Source organism: Lithobates pipiens, unplaced genomic scaffold (assembly GCF_037356315.1).
Source record: "Lithobates pipiens isolate NorthernLeopardFrog02 unplaced genomic scaffold, aLitPip1_a1.2 Scaffold_3, whole genome shotgun sequence".
Lineage (NCBI taxonomy): Eukaryota > Metazoa > Chordata > Amphibia > Anura > Ranidae > Lithobates > Lithobates pipiens.
Window position 1 is genome coordinate 238,022,680 of NW_027507790.1, and position 26,271 is coordinate 238,048,950.

Here is a 26,271-nt window from a genome sequence, read left to right on the forward strand (position 1 = left end):
GCAGCACTGCATGCACCTCCCTACTTTTATTTCTTCCATTCTTTGGATCTGTAATTTGTGAAGCTCTCCTGGTACTTTTTGAATATTCCTCTACCAGTCATTACATCACCAGCCATCAGAATGCCTCTCTGACATCAGGAGGCAGGGCCCCAGCTTCTTTCCATATGGCTGACCTGTGCAGCTGGTACCCACCTATAGATACAGAGTCTTGGGGCGCCACAACTATGTTCACCCCAAACCCACATATTCTTCACGTGTATGGATGCCAGTTCTAGACCTTTCCTCCTTATCTTCCTGGCTGTTGCACACATATTCACCCCTTCACATCTGGAGTATGCTCACATCTGCCTATGCTTTTTCTTGTGGTCCAGACAGAAGCTCCAGAAACCCAACAGACCACCAGGGGCCCATGGGGTGTGGGCCATCTAGGTACAGATGCAGGCATCGGCAAGCAGGGGATTCCTTTTCCTCTATCACCACCCAATCCAGAACCGACCAGGTTTGCACCAGTAAATTACATTGTCTCCCAAGGCATTGGCTGCACCCTGTGTACTCTCTTACATTACTATATTAGAACATCTTACTGATCACAACTCTCACGAAGCAGTCCATTCCAGTGATAATACAAAGTCCCAAATTATAGCATATGATTATTAGTTCAAAAATGGTTACTTGACAGACCTCAACCCGATAGAATACCTTTGGGATGAATTAGAGCGGAGACTGTGAGTCAGGCCTTCTCCTCCAAAATCAGTGCCGGACCTCATAAATGTGCTTCTAGATGAATGGTCAAACATTCCCATAGACACACACTTAAACCTTGTGGACAGCCTTCCCAGAAGAGTTGAAGCTGTTATAGCTACAAAGGGTGGGCCAACTCAATATTGAACCCTACAGACCAAGACTGGGGTGCCATTAAAGTTCATGTGGAGGTAAAGACAGGTGTCCCAATACTTTTGACATTATAGTCTATCTCCACCTACTAACCACTTATAAATATTAAAATGGGCTGGTATGGTAACACATCCGCATATGTAAAAATATCCCAAGAATGACAGGTCAGACTATAAATGTAGCAGCATACAAAGAAATAATAAAACCACATTTTTATTTCATAATAGAAAAGATAATAAATTATGAAAGAGAAAGGTGTTTTTACTATTTATTTGCATGTTGGTAGCTTTAAAGTCTGACCTTTTGTTCTTGGAACGCTTACTGACTATATCTAATGTATCTAATAATTTATCTTATTTTCTAACATTTTCCTTGTGCTATAACCTTTCCATGGATGATTTTTCTTTAACCACTTAAGCCCCGGGAAGATTTTACCCCCTTCCTGACCAGAGCACTTTTTGCAATTTGGCACTTCGTTGCTTTAGCTAACAATTGCACGATCGTGCAATGTTGTAACCAAACAAAATTTAAGTCCCTTTTTCCCCACAAATAGAGCTTTCTTTTGATGGTATTTGATCGCCTCTGCGTTTTTTTTTGTGCTATAAACAAAAAAAGAGTGACAATTTAAAAAAAGCAATATTTTTTACTTTTTGCTATAATAAATATCCCCCAAAAATATATTTAAAAAATTATTTTTTCCTCAGTTTAGGCCGATATGTATTCTTCTACATATTTTCAGTAAAAAAAAAAAAAAATCGCAAATGTGTACATAAATTATGTAAGAGCAACAATGTGTATACAAATAAAAAATAATAAATGGTAACTCCTATTAAGTGTATCAAGTTGATACAGTCTGATCTGTTTCTCTGGAACATTCAACCCCTTAACATTATACGATGTAAAAATGATCCTAGTCATTTCTGCAGTCGGCTATGAGAGAAGGAAGAGGGAGAGAGAAGAGAGAGAGAAAAAAAAAAAAATCCTAACCCCCCCCCTCCTTTGAGAGGGTAATTAACTCGGCGTGGCTTTTCGGACCTGTCAACTATCCTTGGAGTGGGAAAAAAAAACTCTGACTTTTCCTCATTTATTATGGGGGGTGTTGTCAAGCAGGCAGAAATCTGAGCTGTAATATCTTCACTTCACTCTAATCATATTGTGACATTTGTTACAGTAAAAAAAAAACAATCTATATTCCTTGGTCTCAGTGTTGTTTATTAACCTCCTACCATTAACAGATCGACTGCAATATATATCCCATCACTTCTATCTATAAACTATTACTTGGGAGACTGAGCTCTTTCAACCCTGATCTTCTTGATTAGGTTCCCCATTCTTATCTTGACATCACTATTTCTATCTAACGCCTCACTCCGCTATGCTTAGACCACACCCTCTGGAAATCGAAAGTCCCTACGGTATCCCAATACTTTTGGGCAATGTAGTGTGTGTTACATTGAATAACGATACACACACACACACACACACACACACTATATATATATATATATATATATATATATATATATATATATATATATATATATATATATATACATACATACATAGAGTATATATATATATATATATACACATACATACATACATACAGTATATATATATATATATATATATATATATATATATATATATATATATATATACACATACATACATACATACAGTATATATATATATATATATATATATGTAGCGCTGGCTCCTGACAAGCAGGCGCTATGGTTTGTTCAAAGTTAATTTTCTTGAAACCACAGTTGGATTTTGGGGATAATTTTCAAAATTTCTGGATTCAGTACCAGTCTAGCTGGGTTGCACTGGGTTCTCCTTGACCACAGGTGTCGCTGTCACTGCCGGCAAGAGTGAGAACGCAGTCTAGCTGGGTGTATTGAATGCCACTGTTCTTTCGGAACCAGCCCAGTGGGAGTGTTCTCCTGCTGTGCATTCTGGGAGGCGGTATTTAAGGTACCGACATCACGTGCTTCGGGGTTCTGTTGGAGAGATTGTTTTCTGTCTGTTTGGTTCTGGTGGTCCTCCTGACCAGCCCCATGGCCCTCCTGGCCTGGGGTGCGGAACCATGCATCCCGAGTCTCGGGGCCGGCGGGCCTGAATGGATTTCAGGGGCCTATTGATCCAAAGGTGGTCCGATGCTGTCTCATCTAAGGGAGAGGGCCAGCAACTGGAGAAACCCCAGGGGAGGACTCTTCAGGAGAAGGCCATGTACAAGGCTGGCTTCTCTGAAGGAGCCTGGAGGCTCAGTTGAAGGACACTTCATGAATCTACACTCATATGGTATCGCCGGATAGGCTGAGATATACTGGTACCGTATGATAGCTCTTTAAATTTGTCTATGTCCCTCAGTAACACTCAAGTCTGTGGCAGAGACTTTCTCAAATATTCTACGCTCAAGTCTGTGGCAGAGACTTTGCTTAACACCCTGCCGGCTGCTAGGCCTAGTGAGAGGAGGTCTATCTGGGGGTTGTAAAATCCAGCTGTGAAACAGATACTATTCTGGATTTTTCCTATAAGAGACTTTCAATTTTTGCAATCTAAAGTACCTGAACTTACTCCTAACCCTCTACCTTTATCTAAAGACTCGGTTTCTGTTTCAAATAAATAACTCAAAAGAAGATTCAGTGTCGGTTTCCACATTTCTTTGGGCCATCTACCATGGGAACCCCTAGATGGAGAAGAGGTCAAGAAGGTAACGGTAAGCCCAATAAAACCAGCAGCTCCTTCGGGGGTCAGTGCTACATATATATCATTTTTTTTGTTTTTTTACACGTCTAGCTGTGTATGTTTTTCTCTTTTTAATCAGTCTACTAGTCATCCATTTTCTATTTTCTCTGCATTCTCTACTACTTCACAAAAAAAGAGCTTCTTTCAAGATCAGACTTTTTATTAACAATTTGAAATGATTTTTTTAAACCATCAGAATTGTACTTTTATGCAGTGGAGGCTGGTATTTTTTTTTTTTTTTTTTTTTTTGGGGGGGCAAACAATCCACCTATAAATTGTGATGTAATCACGTGATGTAATAAGTTAATAGAGCAATTACGATGGGTTTAGTCATTTATTGGTGCCTTAGGCAGGGGATTTACTTACCGATAATAACCTCCACCTCCCTGCTGTCTTCAGTGTCGCTGCCATTAGACACACGGCAGAAGTACAGGCCTTTATCTTCCACTGAAACGTTTGGAATCTAAGGAGAGAAACAAATAATAAGACTATTTAGAGTAAGAAAAGAGCCACAGTGCTTTGTCCATACAGTTCATTTTACCAGTGTCCCCACCATCAGCATATACTCATTTCATGGAAAGACTGGGAACCTGGGGGTATATCATAACTAAAGGGCTAAAAAAACGGTATCAATCAGTGTGCCATGATGCTTAATTGAATAATGACTATCCAACTTACTACAACACTATTGTAAAAAAACACCGGGTAGGGGGACTCCTTTCTGGAGCATCTTTTATAAACATGCATGGGCATTCAGTGTACCTGTTGAATGCCAGTGATTGAGCTGTGATTAGACAACCTAGATCAGAGAGGCAAAATGTACAGAGAGGTTCAGAGTGGCTCTGTATCTTGTAATCCCTATAAACAATCGCACTGACTACAAATGTAAACACTGTCTGTGTTTACAAACAATCAGCCCCCTGTTAACTCTTATAATGGAGAAAGAGTGATTTGTTTCAAATGTAGCTGACATGCCTCTTAGACCTACGGTAGTCTGTCTGGACAGTACGGTCACCTGCTGACTTGGTACATCCACAGGCAGCTTAAAGTAGAAATATAGGCAAAACTTTTTTTCATTTTTTTTTTCATTTTGGGTAGAGCAAGCAAGGGTTATATCCCCTGTCAGATTTTTTTTCCCCCACCATCTGTGTCCCATTGGGGAGATTTCGCTTTACTTCCTGTCCCATAACAAATCAGGAAGTGAGAGGAAATCCCTGGAAATTAAGGTAATTCCATGGGGACATCCAGGTCAACAGAACCAGTGTCCCCATTGGAAGATTCCCCCTCTATAACTTTTCTGGGGACAACCCAAAATTTGGTGTCTTCTTTTACTTTCAATCATAATGGTAAACAGGACAGCAGTAAACACTGACAAGTGTTCTAATCCCTCTCCAATCTATACAAAACTAAAAAAAGTTTTGCCTTTAGTCATAACTTTAACTCTTTAACCACTTGCTTACTGGGCACTTACCCCCCTTCCTGACCAGGCCAATTTTCAGCTTTTAGCACTGTCACACATTGAGTAACAATTGCGCAGTCGTGCAACACTGTACCCAAATGAGATTTTTATCTTTTTTTGAGACAGATATAGCTTTCTTTTGGTGCTATTTAATCACCACTGGGTTTTTAATTTTTTTCTAAACAAACCAAAAAATACAGAAAATTTTGAAAAAAAAACCCAAAACTTTTTCTTAATTTCAGTTTTTGCAAATAAGTCATTGTTTTCCTTCACTGATGTGTGCTGATGAGGCTGCACTGATGGGCACTGATAGGTGGCATTGATGGGCATTGATGAGGAGACACTGATGAGGCTTCACTGATATGTGGCACTAATAGGTGGCATTGATAGGCAGCACTGATAGGCAGCACTGCTAGGTGCCACTCATGGGCATTGATGAGGCGGCACTAATGGGCATTGATGAGTAGACACTGATGAGGCTGCCCTGATAGGTGGCACTGATAGCCAGCACTGATGGGCACTGATAGGCAGCACTGATGGGGAGGCACTAATGGGCAGCACTGATGGGCACTAATTGGCAACACTGATGGGCAGCATTGATGGCACTGATGGGCAGCACTGATGATCAGTGCTCTGATTATCTGTGTGCATGTCCCCTGTCAGGATTTCCGATAACCGGCAATTCTGTTTACACTGTGATTAGCTGCTATCGATCTGCCCAGGGAGGAGGGACAAAAGCCAGGAGTGTTGTAGCACTCATACACAGCGCTGGATAAAGGCCAGGTAAGTATAAGGGGGAGGGAGAGGTCGAGAAGAAGGTTTTTTTTTTACTTTACTGCATAGAATGCCATAAAGTAAAACACCTTGAGGCTTTAGAACCTCTTTAAAGAGGAAGTAAACTCTCCCACTCTGATGCTTCTTTTCATTTAGTCCATTATAATAAGTCATTATCAGACTATAGCCACTGTAATCTAGCCCAAATCACATATTACTTACTGTTTAAAGAAACTTGAAAAAATGTGTTTCCAGAGGTTAGGCAGCACCATCTTAAGTATTGTTTTCTGAGTCCACAGTGGAGTGTATTTTTGCCCTTACATTGAGCACTTCCTGTACTGTTAACCAAGCCTCCTTCTCAATCCAACGTTTCTATGGCAACCCTGCTTCCCTGTTCATAGCTTACTTTTTTATTTCATAGTATTTACTTGTGCCAATGTCTAATGTTTCCCTTTGTCAGACATATCAGCTTCAGCTGATAAGACTGCAGTAATGGCCAAGTTTAGACTGTATGTGAGGTCACATGGTGTGTAGGAGGAAGCTCTGAGTGATTAGCAGAGTTCAGTGTTGTGCCGTAGGAAGTCCTGATAATAGATAGATAAGCACATAGAGAGTGTTCCGTAAATCAGGGGAGATCTGGGCATGCTCAGTGACTTCATTCTACAGAACAACAAGGATTACAACAATACTAAGCAAGTAAGGAGATATCTACAAGCAGTGTCCATTAGGCCCCTTTCACACATGCGGACGATATGTCCGTATTTCATCCATCCGTTTGCGGATGAAATACGGACATACATTCATCCCTATGGGATAGCGGGTGTCTGCGGATGAGCATCCGCAGACACCCGATTTCGTCCGCCTCCGCAACAGTCCGATTCTGCAGACGGAGGAAAATCCTATTTTTCTATCCGTCTGCAGAGCGGATCGGACGAACACGGACAGACGGTCCGTGCTCGTCCGATCCCCATAGAGGAGAGCGGAGAGCTGACAGGGCGGTCCCCGCACAGTGTGCGGAGACCGCCCTGTCCGCAGCCGGCTCAGCGGGGACGATCCCCGCTGAGCGAGCGGATCTTCACGGGGCGGATCATTACTGATCCGTCCCGTGTGAAAGAGGCCTTAGGGTTTTTTATGTTGATTTACATGGGACAAAGTTGTGGGGGAGAGTTTACAACCACTTTAAAAAGGAAGCCAGGCATCAATAACAAAATTAAACTAAATCAGAGAGGTAAAGTTCATTCTGGCCAATGAAGACAATGATGGGCATCTTGTGGACTATGCACCTTTTTCATATTTTTAGATGTGTAGACTTATGTCAGCAAGTATGTAAAGTCTATCCAGAGCTGGATTATGTAGTCAGACTTGTGTGTTTTTCTCAGTGTTAATGACCTCTCCATAAATGTTGGCCACTGGATTCGTTCTTGCTAGCTCTGTTTTGGCAAGGATACAAAACAGTACAACTGGGAAGGAAAAAGGAGTGGAGAAACCTGACCAGATGCCATGATTGTGCTCGGGTGCCAACAGTCCAACGAATCCTGGGCTATTGCTAGAAGGGCATTAGTGATAAATAACAAGTAAATGTTTGTAGGATCTCAATAGTGAAGAATGGATGACCTAGATCCATATGACTACTATGTACAGGCAGTGATATCAAACAAAAAGTATCCTGTTTATATACAGTTCAAAGTGTCTACAGCAGGAGCAACACAAGAGAAACATCCCTTGAAATGTGGAACCTACTGTGCACTATACCAATATTCCTAAATAAACATTTTCTATAATATTTCTCCAGCTGGTGAAATTATCTGACAAGTTTAAAGTGTAGGTTCATCCTAAAATTAAGAAGTCCTCCCAGAACCTCCTGCTTTCTAGCTCCTTTGTTACCTCCTCTCATGCTCGCCTTCAAGACTTCTCCAGAGCCTCTCCCATCCTCTGGAACTCCCTGCCCCAGTCTGTCCGATCAGCCCCTACCCTGTCCACCTTTAGGAGATCCCTGAAAACGTATTTATTCAGGGAAGCCTATCCCACACCCACCTAACAACTGTCCCCGAGCCACCCCCAGCAAATCATTCTCTGCAGCTATTACCTTTTGTTCCACCACCCCCTCCCTTTAGAATGTAAGCTCTACGAGCCGGGCCCTCCTGTACCTTTTCTATTGAACTGTGCTGTAATTGTGTTGTCCCCCCCCCCCACCCCTCCTATACATTGTAAAGAGCTGCGTAAACTGTTGGCGCTATATAAGTTGTGTATAATAATAATAATAATAAAATTACACTCTGTGGACATTAAACAGCCACACTTAACACATGTACCTTGATAAATGCAAAGAACCATGTTTGACGTCGATCCATGCTATGGTTGTCCTGCAATCAGCACTGGAAACTACCACCCATTTACAAGTGACCCAAACAACCCCCATGCTTTATGTCTTCTAATTGCAAGGCCTGAATGGGAAAAAAACTTCCACCTTGAAACTGTCAAGGTTTTAGGTCTACATTATGGGGTTCTTTCATTCTTACCATTGCATTGCATTGGCATGCATTCTGCTTGCACTAAACCTTTTAGATAAAGTGACACATCTAAAAATTAAGATAACAGATTTTGCACAAAGTTCAGATTTAAATAAATAAGGAAGTGGTGATCAGGGGAAGCTGTGCAAATTAAATGAAGAACTTTAGACGTTCCCTATTCCTTATTGGAGAACAGACAACAGTTTTACACTTTCACACCAAAACTTAATACAAAGCATAGGTGCCAGGCAGGTTAGTGTATGTTGGCCTGTGTGATTCATTGCCACCTACTAAGTATTTTTGACAAGCATCTTGTACACAATATCCACATACTCAGCGCTCGACTTCTAGGGAAAATCTCATTGTTTTTACAATTTGTTTTTCATATGCAGAATGCAACATTTTTCCAGGTTATCCTGCATGCAATTAGCATCTTAGAGCATGCACTCAATCACCCTATGCAGTGGATGTTTCAGGATGGATGGATGAATGAGCACAGTAAGCAATCTGTACTGTGTTCATTCTAGACTGAAACATAGTAAACCATGTTTACTAAACATGCAAAGAGCACTTCCCATTCATTCACTATCCAGTGCAGCTGAGGCTTCAGAGAAAGGGACTGGGGAAGCTCTGTCCTCAGACCCTTTCTCTCTGTTTAGACCCTTGATATTTCAGCAAACCCTCAATGGAGCTCCTAAAGAAATTGTAAATAAGTAAAAAAAAAAATATTAAAAAAAAAAAAAAATTACTGATACCATCCACTGCCCTACTGACAACAATCTCTGCTCTACTGATGTCATCCACTGCTCTGCTGATAAACAGGCATTTGTGTTTGTGCTCACTCATGCAGTAGGTTGAGCACACCAATGCATACACTGTACTCTGAGGCATATGCAAATGTACAGGTGCGGGGCTGCTGGTGCCCGTCTTACTGTGCCCAGGCAAACGCATATGCGCATGCGTCCATGCACTTATAAAGTCACCTTTATAAGTGCAGCAGCTGCACTAGTTCATTGCTGTCTGATCTGCAGCTGTACCTGTGTCCCTGTATCTGCTTCTGCTGACTTCTGTGTTTGACCTGGTTTGCTCCTGTCTTCGCTTGAATGCTACCTGCTTACACCTCTGACTGTCTCTGGACTTTGCTCTGTCTTCTGCTCATCTGCTTGATCTCGTGTTGCCAACCTCTGCCTGTAAACTGACGATTCTTTGTCTGCCATCTATGCCTGCATCTGACCATCTGTTGCTGACCTGGTTTGTCTGACCTCGCATCAAGTTGTTCATCTGCCCTTCCTGCACCTGCCTAGCTCTGGCTGGAGCTTCTTCTACTGTGGGTTACCAGCCTTTCTTCCTGCACCTGCGATCAGCCGCTGCCCACTGCTGCCTGCTGTCTACCACTCCAGGGTCTACTGGTTCCTGCTATCATCTGCTGTTACAGCTTTCCAGCCAGCTCTGGTGATGCACCTGCTATACATCACTACTACCAGTGCAAGACTACACAACACAGGCACTCATACCTCACCGTGCACTCGAGGCCACTGTCGTAACATCAGTAGTAACAGAGTCGGGGCTGTATGAGAGGCCTCCCTCTGCACCTCAGGCTCAGCCGTAAGGTACGTGACACCGGGTTTGCACATAGTTGGTTACACTGGGATCCTACTTCTCCATGTGGGTACATCATAATATGTTCAGTCTAGTGGGTAATCCCACCCCTTCTGCTTCACTCGGGTCTGGGCCATCGTGACTGGACATGTGCTGTCATTTCCAGCACCGCATGCTGGATGTTTTTGCACTTTTGCTTTCATTAACCCCAAAAAAGTGGGTTTTTTCAATGTTAAGTCTAGCATAGGCTTTACAGAGCAGCAAGGTTACTAAGGACCCACTTCAGACGCCAGAATCAGCCTGAAGCTTGGTCCAACTCCATTTTAATTTTACAGGTTATTTTTTACCGGTCCATTAAATCACAACTCTTCTATTGCAATCATCAGTTCTCAAGTAATCAATCATCCATCAGTTCTATTTCAGATTCTGGTGAACCTTAGTGTGCCCATCCTAAAGCCTTGTACACACGGTCGGAGAATCCGTCGGAATGAGTCTTATCGGACCGTGCCGTCGGATAATCCGACTGTGTGTGGTGTGCATCGGACTGATTCTGTCCGAATCTCCGTCGGACCCAATTTTCCAACATGTTGGAAATATTTTCCGACCAACTGGTTTGATCGGACATACTCCGATCATGTGTAGAGAATTTTGATCGGACCAAGTGCCACGCATGCTCAGATCAAATTCCTACATCAAAGATATGGGCTACTAGCCTGAATGTAGTCCCATCGTAACGAAATTACGTCATCACGTTCTGAATGATCGGATTTTTCGACAACTTAGTCCGACCGTGTGTATGCAACAGTTTCGGACAAGATCAGACGGGCAAAATCCGACGGACAAAATCCGACGGATTTGGTTAGCAGAATGTCCGACCGTGTGTACAGGGGCTTAGAGTAAGAAAGAATAAAGACTTTCTTTCTTATGTCATAGTTCTCTCCCTAGCTGCTCTTTCCATCTGTCAGCTTCTCTCCAAAGAGATCCTCAACTAATCTCCACCAATTGCATTTTATGGTCCTGCCAAGAGGAAATTAACTTTTTCTCTTTCTAATGCCGCGTACACACGGGCGGACTGTATGGCCTACTTAGTCCGCCGAAACACATTTCAGCGGACAGTCCGCTCGTGTGTGGGCTTCAGCGGACTTTTTCAGCGTGCAGTCCGGCGTACTAAGTATTTCGGATTTTTCGAAATACTGTCCGTCGTACTTGCATTTCGGCGGACAATCCGCCCGTGTGCATGCCAGTCCGCCGTACTTTTGAAATGAACGGACTTTTCCCGCCCGGAGAAAAGTCCGCTCATTTCAAACAGGTATCCAGGTAGGCGGGGCCCGCGAAGGAGACGTCGCTGGCCCCGCCGCCTGGTATGGACTTAAAGGGGAACCCCAACGCCGAAAAAAATCGGCGTGGGGGCCCCCCCCAAGTCCACAACAGACCCTTGTACGAGCACGCTACCCGGCCGGCCAGGAAAGGGGGGCGAGCGAGCGCCCCTCTCTCCTGAGCCGTACCAGGCCGCGTGCCCTCAACATGGGGGGGTGCCTTGGGGAAGGGGGGCCGCGCGCCCCCCCCACCCCAAAGCACCTTGTCCCCATGTTGATGAGGACAAGGGCCTCTTCCCGACAACCCTGGCCGTTGGTTGTCGGGGTCTGCGGGCGGGGGGCTTATCGGAATCCGGGATAAGGGGAAGAAGAAGAACGGAAGGCGGCGGCGGCGGCGACAGAAGACCGGGCCACCGCCTGTAAAAGAGCTATAAGAAGGCGCGGTGGCCCGGCAGAAGAACCGAAGAGGGGGACAAGACCCCCGAAGTCGGGAGAAGAGGCCGGCGGCGAGGAAGAAAGCCGGACTCCTCCGCTAGCAAAAAAGCTACAAGAAGATAGCAGAGGAGTCCGGCGAGAAGACCCCCGAAGACGGAAGACCCCTGGAGCTGTGCAATAAAGTATTTTATCTCGTGTGTTGTGTTTTTTTTGTACTTTTATTTTACAGGTGAATGGGTAGGGGTACATTGTACCCCATACTCATTCACATAGGGTGGGGGGCCGGTATCCGGGGGCCCCCTTATTAAAGGGGGCTCCCGGATTCCGATAAGCCCCCCGCCCGCAGACCCCGACAACCAACGGCCAGGGTTGTCGGGAAGAGGCCCTTGTCCTCATCAACATGGGGACAAGGTGCTTTGGGGTGGGGGGGCCGCGCGGCCCCCCCTTCCCCAAGGCACCCCCCATGTTGAGGGCACGCGGCCTGGTACGGTTTAGGAGGTTGGGCGCGCGCTCGCCCCCCTTTCCTGGCCTTTTCGGCGTTGGGGTTCCAGGCGGCGGGGCCAGCGACGTCTCCTTCGCGGGCCCCGCCTACCTGGAGACGCGCTCGAAATGAGCGGACTTTCCTCCGCGTGTGTGGGCGAGTCCGTTCATTTCAAAAGTAGGGCGGATAGTATGACGGACTTAGTACGCCGTATTAGTCCGCTCAAAAAGTGGTGTGTGTGGTCAAGTCCGTTCATTCGAAAGTATGACGGACTGTCCGTCGGATTGTATGACGGACTAAGTAGGCCATACAATCCGCCCGTGTGTACGCGGCTTTAGAAGGATTTTAAGGGAACAACAATTTTTTAAATGGGCAATCAACCATGTTTGCAGGTGGGGTAAGGTTGAAGATGGACCTTTCTTCCATGTTTTCCCATGAATTCATTAGGCACCAAGTTTAGGTCACATGAGAGGACTACGTCCAGGTGGGTTCTTGGAATAGAGTCACTGCATTACACATAGCGTACCTTTGCTCTGTGCCATTTTCATCAATGCCCTGGGACAAAGCTGAGGCTGCCCTGGGAAAATATTAAACCTTAGGGCGGGCCTCTGCTTTTAGAGATGAACGTACGTGTACACTTGCACTGTAACTGTTCTCCAATTACCTCTTAGGTCCCTGCAACAATGTACACCTTCTCTGTAATTTGCATTTAGGAGGGACATCTGAGCCTTGTTCACATCCACCTGTTGAGTGTATCACTACTTCCTTACTCCCAGTAATGGTAGGGAATCTCGCCGCTTACTTAGCGTGGGCTTTATGCATGCATGTGACTTCCTTCTGTACCCATTTACAGGCTGTAGACCTGCGCAGCGCAAGTCTGTTCCACTTGGACCATTCTCAGAGAGAGTGCTGGCAACAACTCCTTCTTGCACAAAGCTATCTCACCTGCCCCAGGTACATGCTTTATGACAGGCTGCTTGATAAATCTCCATTACTCTAGGTAACCACTTGTATCTACACATTACATAAACTTCAGTAGTCTTGTCTTCATACCCCAAAATAGCTCAGTGACCCAAACTGTAAAAAGGTGCCAGTTACTTGCATCACACCCCTTGAATAACTTCAGAATGGGGGACAAGTTTTCAAATCTTTACTTAGAAAAGAGCAAAGAAATCCCAGAGTCCAACATGTAAGAACAATATTTCTCCTACATCCCTAATCTTAGATCAAGCTATGTGCTGCCCCATCATATCTGTAAAAGATAGAGTTTATTTATGATCAAGGGATCCAAAAGTAGCATTCTCCAGTATTGGTTTCTTCAAGGACAAACCCCAGGTCCCAATGACCTTTTATATCATGGCAGTAGCAAGTGACATTCTTCCACTCCTCCCGGTGTGGTTCTCCAATCTTCTCCCTCACGGGGTCTCTTACTGGCTCTGGGCATCTGTGCTCAGGGGCTCTCTGCTTGGGGGTTCTCTGCTCTGGAGGGACTTTTATAAAAGTCCCTCCTTTATATCACAGGACCAATGGGCTGGACCTAAAGATAACCTGCCAAAACCAAGGAACCTTACCCTCCTGTTCCAGGGTAACACCTAACTAGCATAATTTTAGCCCACTTACATCTTAACATGTCTATGGCCACCCTTCTGTGCATTGACTTAATGTTTTCCCAAAATATATTTTTAACATATCCATCTTTATATACAGTTAAAGCGGGAGTCCGCCGGCAGTCCGTGTTTTTTGTTTTTTTTAAAAGCCAGCAGCTACAAATACTATTTTAAAATAGTGACACTTACCTGTCCAGCGCGCCCGCGATGTCGGGACACCCGTAGCCGATCTCTCGATCGTCTCTCGGGTGCTGCCACCGCCATCTTGGGTATGGGAATCAGGAAGTGGAGCCTTTCGGCTTAATTTCCCGGTTCCCTACTGCGCATGCGCAAGTCGCGCTGCGCAATAAGGATGGACCCGCTGCCTCTGGGATCTGTGTGTTTCCCAGCAGGCAGTGGGGGACTTTCGGAAAGGGGCGTAATCTACGCCCCTTTCCGCAGAGAGCTATCCCAGAAGTGGGTTCAGATACCTGTACTGTACAGGTACCTGCACCCCCCTCCCCCCTGAAAGGTGCCAATTGTGGCGCCGGAGGGGGGAGGGTTCCAATGAGCAGAAGGTCCACTTTAGGGTGGACCTCCGCTTTAAGTCCATATGCTTTATATTTGGACACAGGCACAGTTTTCGTTTTTTTTTTAGGTATTTACCAAAACATATTCGAGCTATAGTTATATTGTGGATATGGACTGAAAGTGCACACTCTCAGGTTTAATTTGAAGGTATGTACATCCAAATTGTTGGTTTAAGAATTACAGGTCTCAAGAATAACCATCTCCCCTTTTTCAAGGAACCAAAAGTATTTGGACAATTGAATCAAAAGCTGCTTCATGGCCAGGTGTGGGTACTCCCTCATTATTTCTTCATCAGTTAAGCAGGTAAAGGTCTGGAGTTGATTCTAAGTGTGGTATTTGCATTTGGAATCTATTGCTGTGAACCTACATCATATGTTCAAAGGCGCTGTCCATGCACGTGAAACAGGCCATTGAAATGCCTTGTACACACGGTCGTATTTTCTGAGTGGAAAATGTTCGATGGGGCTTTTTGTCGGAAATTCTGACCGTGTGTAGGCTCCATTGGACATTTTCCATCGGAATTTCCGGCACACAAAATTTGAGATCTGGATCTCAAATTTTCCGACAACAAAATCCATTGTCGGAAATTCCGATCGTGTGTACACAATTCTGATGCACAAAGTTCCATGCATGAGCGGAATGATCAGAAGCAGAAGAGCCGCACTGGCTATTGAACTTAATTTTTCTTGGCTCGTCGTACGTGTTGTAGGTCACCGCGTTCTTGACGTTCGCAATTTCCGACCAACTTTGTGTGACCGTGTGTATGCAAGTCAAGTTTGAGCCAAAATCCGTTGGAAAAAATTCATGGATTTTGTTGTCGGAATGTCTGATCAATGTCCGATCATGTGTACGGGGCATAAGGCTTCAAAAACAAAAACAAATCCATCAGTGAGATAGCAACAGCATTAGGAGTGGCCAAATCAGTCATTTGGTACAGTCTGAGGACAGAAGAACGCATGAACTTAGCAACATAAAAAGGCATGGACGTCCACGGAAGACAACAGTGGTAGATGATTTTAGGATCCTCTCTAAGGTAAAGAAAAACCTATTCACAAAATCCGAACAAGTGAAGGACACTTCAAGTGAAGGACACTCTCCAAGAGGTGGGCATATCTTTGTCAAAGTCTGCAATCAAGAGAAGACTTCACAAGAGCAAATACAGAGGGTTCGCCACAAGGTGCAAACCATTCATAAGCCTGAAGAACAGAAAAGCCAGATTAGACTTTGCCAAAAAACATCTAAAAAAGCCAGACCAGTTCTGAAAAAGCTTACTTTGGATGGATGAAACTAAGATTAATCTGTACCAGAATGACAGGAAGAAAAAAGTGGAGAAGGCATGGAACAACTCATGATTTAAAGCACACAAGGTCATCTGTAAAACATGGTGGTGGCAGTGTGATGGCATGGGCATGCACGGCTTCCAGTGGCACTAGGTCATTGATGTTCATTGATGATGTGACAGAAGACAGAAGCAGCCGGATGAATTTTGCAGTGTTTAGAGATATACTGTCAGCCCAGATTTCCTCAAATTCAGCAACGTTGATTGGATGGCGCTTCACAGTACAGATGGACAATGATCCAAAACACATTGCAAAAGCAGCCCAGGAGCTTTTGAAGGAAAAGAAGTGGAATATTCTGCAATGGCTGAGTCAATCTCCTGATCTTAACCCAATTGAGCATGCATTTCACTTGCTGAAGGCAAAACTAAAGGCAGAAAGACCCACAAACAAAGAACAAAGACAGCTGCAATGCAGAGCCTAGCAAAGCATCAGAAAGGAGGAAAGCCTTTGGTAATGTCCATGGGTTCCAGACTTCAGGCAGTCATTGCCAGTAAAGGATTCTCAACAAAATATAAAAAAAAGAAATTATATTTATGATTATATTCATTTGTCCAATTACATTTGAGCCCCTGAAAATGGGGGGGGCGGTGTATAAAATGGTTTCAGTTCCTAAAATTTGGACTTAATATTTATGTTCAACTCCTTGAATTAAAGCTGAAAGTCTGCACTTCAAATTCATTTGGATTGTTTTGTTTTCATTTTATTCTGATGGCATACAGAGCCAAAAGTATGAACATTGTGCCTGTGCCTTGAAAAGGTATTCATGCCCCTTGAAATTTGCCACATGTATTTTATTGGGATTGTATGTGATAGACCAGGGGTGCCCAACCTTTTAAAGAGCGAGGGCCACTTAAGCAACTTAGTAACCAGTCGCGGGCCACAATGAGTGGAGCAGGCGGATGACAGGTCCATGTCTACCCTGCATATGCAGAGCAGACATGGCCATGGCTCGCTCTAATCTATGGGCCTTCCGATCTGATCTGCTATGATGGAATTCCCCCCTTCTGCTTTTTTTTAGTGGACCGGATTGGAGGTAGGTGGGTGTATACAGCCACAAGTCTGTTTACATCTGTGGCTCAATAGAGGTGAACGGAGGGTCCGATTGGGTCGGAACCAATCATGCTAAAGGGGCCTAATGCTGCCTTTACACTGACATGCTGTGGTTTACCTGTAGTGCAAGTGCAGTGCTGTACACCAGTGGCTTTCCTGTCAGTTAGCTGCACTTTGCCTTAGACTTCTATTATATCCTGCAGGTGTGATGCACTTTCTGAAAGCTCCCCACGTCTCCAGGTAATAACAGAAGTCTATGGCTCAGTGCAGGTAATAACAGAAGTTTATGGCTTAGTGCAGGTAACCCACAGGTGTTCTGCACTGCACCTGCGGATCAGTTTGAAAGCAGCCCAGTAACCACTGCAGAAGAGATATGCCCATATATACACTGTGATTTTAGTAATAAACTAACCTTTACCATTCAGGTATCGCTGGCTGTTGATGTCCCAGGCAGAGTGCATTTGGTATCACTCTGCCTGTACCAGGAGGCGGCGCTATACAGGAAGCATCAATTTATGCAGCTCTGTAGCCACTTGCTTTCACTTCCGCCAGCTTCATTAACAACATTGATGCTCTGGGGTGGCGGGTCAGCAACCCAAAATATGGGCTTGCCAACCCGCCATCAGAGAGCAGGAGTTCGAGGGCCACATCAGAGGGCTTAATACTTTGAAGGACCTTTCACTGCAATTGCAGCTGCAAGTCTTTTTTTGGGGATGTCTCTACCAGCTTTGCACATCTAGAGAGTAATATTTTTGCCCATTATACTTTGCACGATAGCTCAAGCTTTGCCAGATTGAGTGGAGAGCAGCTTTGAACAATTTTCAAGTCTTGCCACAGATTCTCAAATGGATTTAGGTCTGGACTTTGAGCCATTCTAACACAAGAATATGCTTTGATCTAAAGCATTCCATTACATAATAACTGAGGTTGGAAAAATATAGGCAGCTCCTCCCGCCCCCCTCCACAGTCCTGCGCTCCAATGAGGGATGAGGGGGCAGATCAGAGAGTCACTGACTGACAGTCACAGCTCTATGCTCAGAGCGGAGGGGAGAACTGAGCGATCAGTGGTGTTTGATCACTCAGATCTCATATAGCTACATAGTAGGTGAGGTTGAAAAAAGACACATCAAGTCCAACCTATGTGTGTGATTATATGTCAGTATTACATTGTATATCCCTGTATGTTGTGGTCGTTCAAGTGCTTATCTAATAGTTTTTTGAAACTCCCAATGCTCCCCGCTGAGACCACCGCCTGTGTAAGGGAATTCCACATCCTTGCCGCTCTTACAGTAAAGAACTCTCTATGTAGTTTAAGGTTAAACCTCTTTTCTTCTAATTTTAATGAGTGGCCACGTGTCTTGTTAACTCCCTTCCGCAAAAAAGTTTTATACCTATTGTGGGGTCACCAGTACGGTATTTATAAATTGAAATCATATTCCCCCTCAAGCGTCTCTTCTCCAGAGAGAATAAGTTCAGTGCTCGCAACCTTTCCTCATAACTAATGTTCTCCAGACCCTTTATTAGCTTAGTTGTTCTACTTTGTACTCACTCCATTTCCAGTACATCCTTCCTGAGGACTGGTGCCCAGAACTGGACAACATACTCCAGGTGCGGCCGGACCGGAGTCTTGTAGAGTTGGGGAATTATTTTATCTCTGGAGTTTATCCCCTTTTTAATGAATGCCAATATTCTGTTTGCTTTGTTAGCAGCAGCTTGGCATTGCATGCCATTACCGAGGCTATCATCTACTAGGTCCCCCAGGTCCTTTTCCACCCTAGATTCCCCCAGAGGTTCTCCCCACAGTGTATAGATTGAATTCATATTTTTTACACCCAAATGCATTATTTAAAATTTTTCTACATTAGACCTCATTTGCCGTGTAGTTGCTCACTCCATTAATTTACAGCTCTATCTGTATGTTTAGGGTCGTTGTCCTGCTGGAAGGTGAACCTCCACCCCAGTCTCAAGTCTTTTGCAGAGTCTAATGTCGCGGTAAACGCGACCAGACTTTCTGGCAGAAAAGGTTAGATGGAATCATTTCATCGGATATTCCGATCATGTGTGGGCTTCATCTGACTTTTTTTTCAAAAATTCTGACGGACCTAGAAATAGAACATGTTTTAAATCTTTCCAATGGAATCAATTCCTATCGGGAAAACCGTTCATCTGTATGCTATTCCGATGGACCAAAAACGACACAAGGGCAGCTATTGGCTACTGACTATTGAACTTCCTTTTCTAGTTTTGTCTTACTTCATCGCGTTCTAAATTAACGGACTTTGGTGTGATCATGTGTAGGCAAGTCCGTATCAGCAGAATTCCATCGGAAAGCCCGTCAGAGTTTATTCGGATGGAAAGTCCGGTCGTGTGTATGCGGCATAACAGGTTTTCTACTAAGATTGCCCTGTATTTGGCTCCATCCATCTTCCCATCAACTCTGACCAGCTTCCCTGTCCCTACTGAAGAAAAACATCCCCACAACATGATGCTGCCACCACCATGTTTCGCAGCGGGGGTGGTGTGTTCAGGGTGACGTGTAGTGTTAGTTTTCAGTCACATACCGTTTTACTTTTATGCCAAAAGTTCAGTTTTGGTCTCATTTGAACAGAGCACCTTCTTCCACATGTTTGTTGTGTCCCCCGCATGGCAAATGGGACTTCTTATGGCTTTTTTTCAACAATGGCTTTCTTCTTGTCACTCTTTCATAAAGGCCAGATTTGTGGAGTGCACGACTAATAGTTGTCCTGTGGACAGATTCTCCTACCTGAGGATCTCTGCAGCTCCTCCAGAGTTACCATGGGCCTCTTGACTGCTTCTCTGATTAATGCTCTCTTTTCTCGGCCTGTCAGTTTAGGTTGGAAGGCCATGTCTTGGTAGGTTTGTAGTTGTGCCATACTCTTCCCATTTTTGGATGATGGATTGAACAGTGCTCCGTGAGCTGTTCAAAACTTTGGATTTTTTTTTAATAACCTAACCCTGCTTTAAACTTCTTCATAACTTTATCCCTGATCTGTCTTGTGTGATCCTTGGTCTTCATGATGTTGTTTGTTCACTAAATTTCTCTAACAAACCTCTGAGGGATTCACAGAACAGCTGTATTTATACTGAGATTAAATTACACAATTGGTTCACACAATTGGTTCCACTAGATTTTAGTTAGGGGTATCAGAGTAAAGGGGCTGAATACAAATGCATGCCACAGTTTTTAGATATTCATTTGTAAAAGATGTGGAAAACCATTTATCATTTTCCTTCCACTTCACAATTTTGTGCTACTTAGTGTTGGTCTATCACATAAAATCCCAATAAAATACACTTAGGTGTTTGGTTGTAATATGACAAAATTTGGAAAATATCAAGGGGTATGAATACTTTTTCAAGGCACTGTATGGACCTAACTGTATAGTACATTAGGCATTGGGAGGGCCAGGTCTGGCAAAAACAAGTCATTTTTTAGCTCATTTCAGGTAGCCCAATGGAGGAACTGGGAAGGCAAATGGGTTTTGCCTGCAGTTAGTCAGGGCTCATCTGTAAGTCATTGAGGAGGTCTTGCCATGATTGCATGTTCATGTCTGTCTGTGACAGTATGGATGGGAGGCCCTTACAGACCATTGCCTGAGCTGTGTGACTGTTGAGGGTCAGAGGTAGTCAGTGTACGAACAGACCAAGGGCATGAGTTTAGCAGGGAGGTTAGGAATGGAGCATACAGAGCTCTGTAGCAAATAGCCAGGAAGAGAAATAATTTTTTTCTGTGTTATGCTGAAATAACCTTTGCAAGGGTAATACTATGCTTTATTCTTCTTTCCCAGTGAATAAAAGTGAGTAGAAAGTCGTAAAACATACCTGGGAGAGTGGACTGAGTCTTTAAAACTCTTTTTTTTTTAACACTTAAGAAATTGATCGGACATTCCGACAACAAAATCCATGGATTTTTTCCTATGGACGTTGGCTCAAACTTGTCTTGCATACACACGGTCACACAAAGTTGGTCGGAAATTGTGAACGTCAAGAACGCAGTGATGTACAACACATACGACGAGCCGAGAAAAATTAAGTTCAATAGCCAGTGCGGCTCTTCTGCTTGATTCCGAGCATGCGTGGAACTTTGTGCGTCGGAATTGTGTACACACGATTGGAATTTTCGACGCATTTTGTTGTCAGAAAATTTCAGAACCAGATCTCAAATTTTGTGTGACAGAAATTCTGATGGACAATGTCTGATGGAGCCTACACACGGTTGGAAATTTCCGACAAAAAGCTCCCATCGAACATTTGCCATCGGTAAATCGGACTACGCCGCATAACACAACACTAAATATATAAAAAAATGTTCTTCTTATTTTCTAACTTCTTAACTCATTGCTCATCTTAATTTATTGACACATACAGCTGTTATCTAATGATAAATCACACATGGGGTAAGGCTGGGTTCACACCACAGCGATGCGGGAACGCCGCAAATCCGTGGCATTTTCCCGCTTTGCATGACTCCCGTCGGCAGTTCACACTGCCCTATGCGAACGGCTGGGAGTGTCAATGAAATGTTAATGACACCCCCAGATCCATCCGCATATCGCAGTGCGATCTGCAGACTCACACAGGAATCGGATCGCATGGTGTGAACCCCCATGCGATCCGATTGTGGTGCGGACCAAAAAAAGGGTCCCGTGCGAGTTTGCTGCGGGAGCGATGCGAATTCAGCCATACTATCTGTATGGCTGAACTCGCATCGCTACGGAGATCGGATGTGATTTGCACTGCAGTGCGGTGCGAAACACATCCGGATCTCCCCCCGCAGCAGTGTGAACCCGGCCTTAATGTGGTGTAACTTTGTCACTGTTAAAAAGGCATTTATTGTTGTTCTTACCACGAAAGCTCTATTTGTGGCACCTATCACGGCAACACCATTTCGGAACCACTGGTAACGGGGCAGCGGTTTCCCCACTGCACCACACTCCAATAGCAGTCTGCTCCCCACAAGAAGTTTTTGGGGTTGAGGTTGGTTGCTGATTTGTAGTTTGTCATCGAATAGCCCTACAAAAAAAAAAGGGAAAGTGATATTCAAAGCTTAACAAACATCTAAATACACAATTGAAATACAATTGAACGGTTTATACTTGGTTTTCTGATCATCCATTCCTAAGCCTTGACATACATCACTGCCCGCTTAGTGATCTGACTTTTTCCTGCTGCAGCTAAGCAACACAGCTAAGTCACCTCCCTGCCTCCAACCCAGCTACTCTAAATCAGGGTTCAGCGGAATCCTAGGGTCCCTTCAGAAGTTGCTAGGGATTCCTTAAGCTGTGGCTGATAGACCTCTCATTTGATGGTACCTGCATAGTTTCAGGGTCAACACCACTTGGCATAGTCAGTGCCATGCACGAGTGATCCTTTTTGCTGTCTCTAAGGGTGGCATTCTGACCACTACTGTATAGGGATAATTTTCTTTAAACTGAACAGCAAGGAATTCGTTTTAGCAGGGGTTCCTCAAGACCTGATCTTTCTTTAAGGGTCCCTCTGTGATAAAAAGTTTGAGAAAGGCTACTTCAACCTATGACTTGACAATGAACGAGCAGCAACAGACTGATGGGGCTATCTCTATACTTGTTAGCTTGTTGCTTGACAACATAAAAAAACAACAACACATAATCGACTCCCTTTATTAAAGTGATTGTAAAGGTTTAATTATTTTTATTTATTTTTTTAAATAAAAAACATGTTATACTTACCTGCTCTGTGCAAGGGTTTTGCACAGAGCAGCCCCGATCCTCCTCTTCTGGGGTGCCCTGTCAGTGCTCCTGGCTGCTCCTCTTCATCGGATGCCCCCCCTGGAAAGCCGCCACCCGCGGGGCCGTGCTTCTGAGTCCCGCTGCTGCGTCCATTGGCACAGACAGTGGAACTAGGCCCCGTCCCCTCACTGGATTTAATTGACAGCAGCGGGAGCCAATGGCTCCCGCTGCTATCAATCTATTCAATGAGGACAAAGACAGCGACTTGAGCCGCTGGGCTTATGCACATAGCTGGAACGGATGGGCTCAGATAAGAGAAAGGGTGGGGCTTTGTGGGCAGCTGCAGCAAAGAAGGTTTTTCACCATAATGCATAAAATGTATTAAGGTGAAAAACCTTGAGACTTTACAATCCCTTTAAGGCTGAAATATGACAACAAATTAAAAAAATAGGTACATTTAGAATTAAAGTGTCACACTGTTAAAGTCTATTCCATTTTTTTTTTACACATTATGATTGCTTATACCAATGAGTTTCATTGGTATAAGCAACCATTTTTACTTAATGAAACATTCATGCAATAACTTTTGTTGTTATTTAGCTGTGATTGGCCAAAGCTAATCATATGGTACAGATGGGCTGTGATTGGCCCTGTCTGTACCATGTGATCACTGTTATCAGTCACAGCATTTGCATACAATGGATATGAATGGAAGCCATCCATAGTTTACAATTGTCATGTGATCTGCTGTGATGGGTCACAGTGATCACATGATACTGTCAGTGGGCTGGTATAGTGATCAGTCATTGGCTGTGTCCGTTGGATACAGCTGGTGACAGATCACTCAGCTGTGTGGCCCCACAAGCAGTGCCTTCTGATGGGATGTCATATGACATCCACTCAAAGGGACGAAAGGCCCGTCCGGCCGTCAATCTGTTATAGGACAGACAAGAAGGTGTTAAAGCTAAGAGTTCCAGCACCATTAACCCTCCCACTCTTGAGACAGAAATATGGGAGCTGTCATTGACTTTTTTTTGGAGGTGCAAGCTCCAGACTGGTCATACTGTACATATCTATGCCCTAGTGATTTGTGCATCACTGACCCAGAACAAGCATGTGTAAATCTTTTGCTTTTTCCAGGTCAGTGACTCGTTGTAACCACTTCCCGACCGGCGCACGCGATGTACATCGGCAGAATGGTACGGACAGGCAAATGGGCGTACAGGTACGTCCCTTTAAATTTGCCACCGGCCAGGGCCTCCATGAGTCGGATCACGAGTCCCGCAGACTCGATTGCCGTGGGGATACCCACGATCGACTCACGGGGAGGAAGAACGGGGAGATGCTAATGTAAACAAGCATCTCCCCGTTCTGCCTAATTACAGTGTCACTGATCTCTGCTCCCTGTGATCGGAGCAGAGATCAGTGATGTGCCACACACAGCCACACCCCCACCCCCACCCCCCCACAGTTAGAAACACACCCCAGGACACACTTAACGCCTACACTGCCACCTAGTGGTTAAACCTTTCCCTGCCAATGTCATTTACACAGGATTTGTATAGCACTGATTGCTGTATAAATGACAATGGTCCCAAAAATGTGTCAAAAATGTTTGATGTGTCCGCCATAATGTCGCAGTCACAATAAAAATCGCTGATCGCCGCCATTATTAGTAAAAAAAATTAATTATTAATAAAAATGCCATAAAACGATCCCCTATTTTGTAAACGCTATAACTTTTGCGCAAACCAATCAATAATCGCTTATTGCGTTTTTTTTACCAAAATTATGTAGAAGAATACGTATCGGCCTAAACTGAGGAAAAAAATTTTTTTTATACATTTTTGGGGGATATTTATTATAGCAAAATGTAAAAAATAATGTGTTTTTTCAAAATTTACGCTCTTTTTTTGTTTATAGCGCAAAAAAATTAAAACCGCAGGGGTGATCAAATACTACCAAAAGAAAGCTCTATTTGTGGGGAAAAAAATAGGACGTCAATTTTGTTTAGGAGCCATGTCGCACGACCACGCAATTGAAGCGACGCAGTGCTGAATCACAAAAAGTGCTCTGGTCTTTGGCCAGCAAAATGGTCCGGGGCTTAAGTGGTTAAAGAAAAGGATAACAGTCCTGGTATCCATCAAGAATAAGTCAAATGACAGTTCTTGTATTTCTGTCCAAAGAGCTTCATGGCAAGTGAAGCCAGGAAATTACACATAAGCGTATATAGTGAAATGTAGCACTACCCCCACAGGAGCCGCTGAATAGATGCCCAGGGTTCTTTTCCCAGTAAACACCCTCAGCCAGAAACACTATTCTGATTACTCTTCAGACTCATTAACCAGTCTAAGGGTATGCTTTTTGGTATGCTTTAATGAAACTTCAACTCAGATAGTTAGTGGGTCATTTAGGATACTCCAGTGACCTTTAGTAGCAATTTGAGGACACTAAACTTTCTCCTTTAGAACTGTGAGCCAAGTCTTTTCACAAGTAAATGATGGTCTGAGCATAACCTTCCTGAAAATCCGAGCAAAGTTCTTTCATTAAGAATTAAATAGACTGAGCTCTTCAGGACACCAGACACAATACCTCCTTTAAACATGTTGACTGAAGCATACGAGGGATGGCAAAAGCAAACAGTGTCTAGGATCTCTCACACAAGTCTGTACTCACTAATGTCCTTGGACAATCGGTTGCCTCCATCTAATATCTTCCAGACACTTTCACTCTGTGATACCAGACTAGATCCTTACACGACAATCACCCCTCAGTCAGCTTCAACAAAGTTGGCCTCCAGCTAGCCGAGCTGAGGCCTTGATGAACCACAGACACATGGCAGAATTACCTAGGGGCAAACAGCCCCCTAAGCTGTGATCTCCTACTTAGTGAAAACAAAACTCCCTACTGTCAGTCTCAGAGTATTTATATACACTCCCAGTCACCTACTGAGCACTTCTCCACATGGATTGGTCAGGGCTGTATAAAAATTCAGCTGCTTAGTTAACTCTCCCTGCCCACTGTCTTTCAGGACGTTTCTGAACAAACAGGGGGAAGCATGTAATCCTGCAGCCATTGAAACACAGAACAGGCCAGAGCAATCAAACACAGCCACAATGATTACAGTGAGCCACAACTAAATTTGCCTAACAAAGACATGCAGCCCCACTGAATGCAGCAGGTCAGAACTAAAGTGACCTAACCTAGTACCTATCTAGGAGGGTGTTCCATAAACAATAAAGCAATTTTTGCACTTCATGACACAGTTACCCTATTTCTAGATGTAGTCCATCAAAAGCTTTTAGGGTTATTTAGAAAAATAGAGAAGATGCCGACAAACCGCATAAATACAGAGAAACAGATTCTTTCTAAGCTTTGGAAATCCCCTTAAACAACTTCTAATGGTCTGTGACATTTTATTTGTTGTGCAATGTATTTATTGCCCAGAGATCTCTCTACAGGTCTATAGAATGTCCTTCGGAGTCAGCGTTCATTACATCTACTTCATCTTGCCAAGTAACTCACCGTGACAGGCCAGATTGCTTTCAATAACATCCAGCTGTGCCCAGTTACTGTAATGAAAAGAGTGGCTGTTGTTTACTCTGCAGATGTATAAGCCAGCATCATTCACATCCACAGAGTTAAATACCAGCTCTGATGAGTTCCCACGTGGTACCTGGATCGGGATATGAAACAAAATGATAAATCAACAGGTTATATGTCATATGCATCGGCCTTCCAACATTAAAACTA

General features: G+C 44.0%; 1 protein-coding gene across 3 annotated transcripts in view; it reads right to left on the minus strand.

The window, feature by feature from the left end:
• MALT1 (MALT1 paracaspase) overlaps positions 1-26,271 on the minus strand; it is a 183,101-nt gene that overhangs the window by 85,772 nt on the left and 71,058 nt on the right. For all 3 annotated transcript variants that reach the window (XM_077462918.1, XM_077462919.1, XM_077462917.1), the window contains 3 exons: positions 26,044-26,194; positions 21,657-21,823; positions 4,015-4,111 (listed from right to left, as the gene is read on the minus strand). In XM_077462918.1, the coding sequence (XP_077319044.1) occupies positions 4,015-4,111; positions 21,657-21,823; positions 26,044-26,194 (415 nt within the window). The remainder of the gene's footprint in view (positions 1-4,014; positions 4,112-21,656; positions 21,824-26,043; positions 26,195-26,271) is intronic.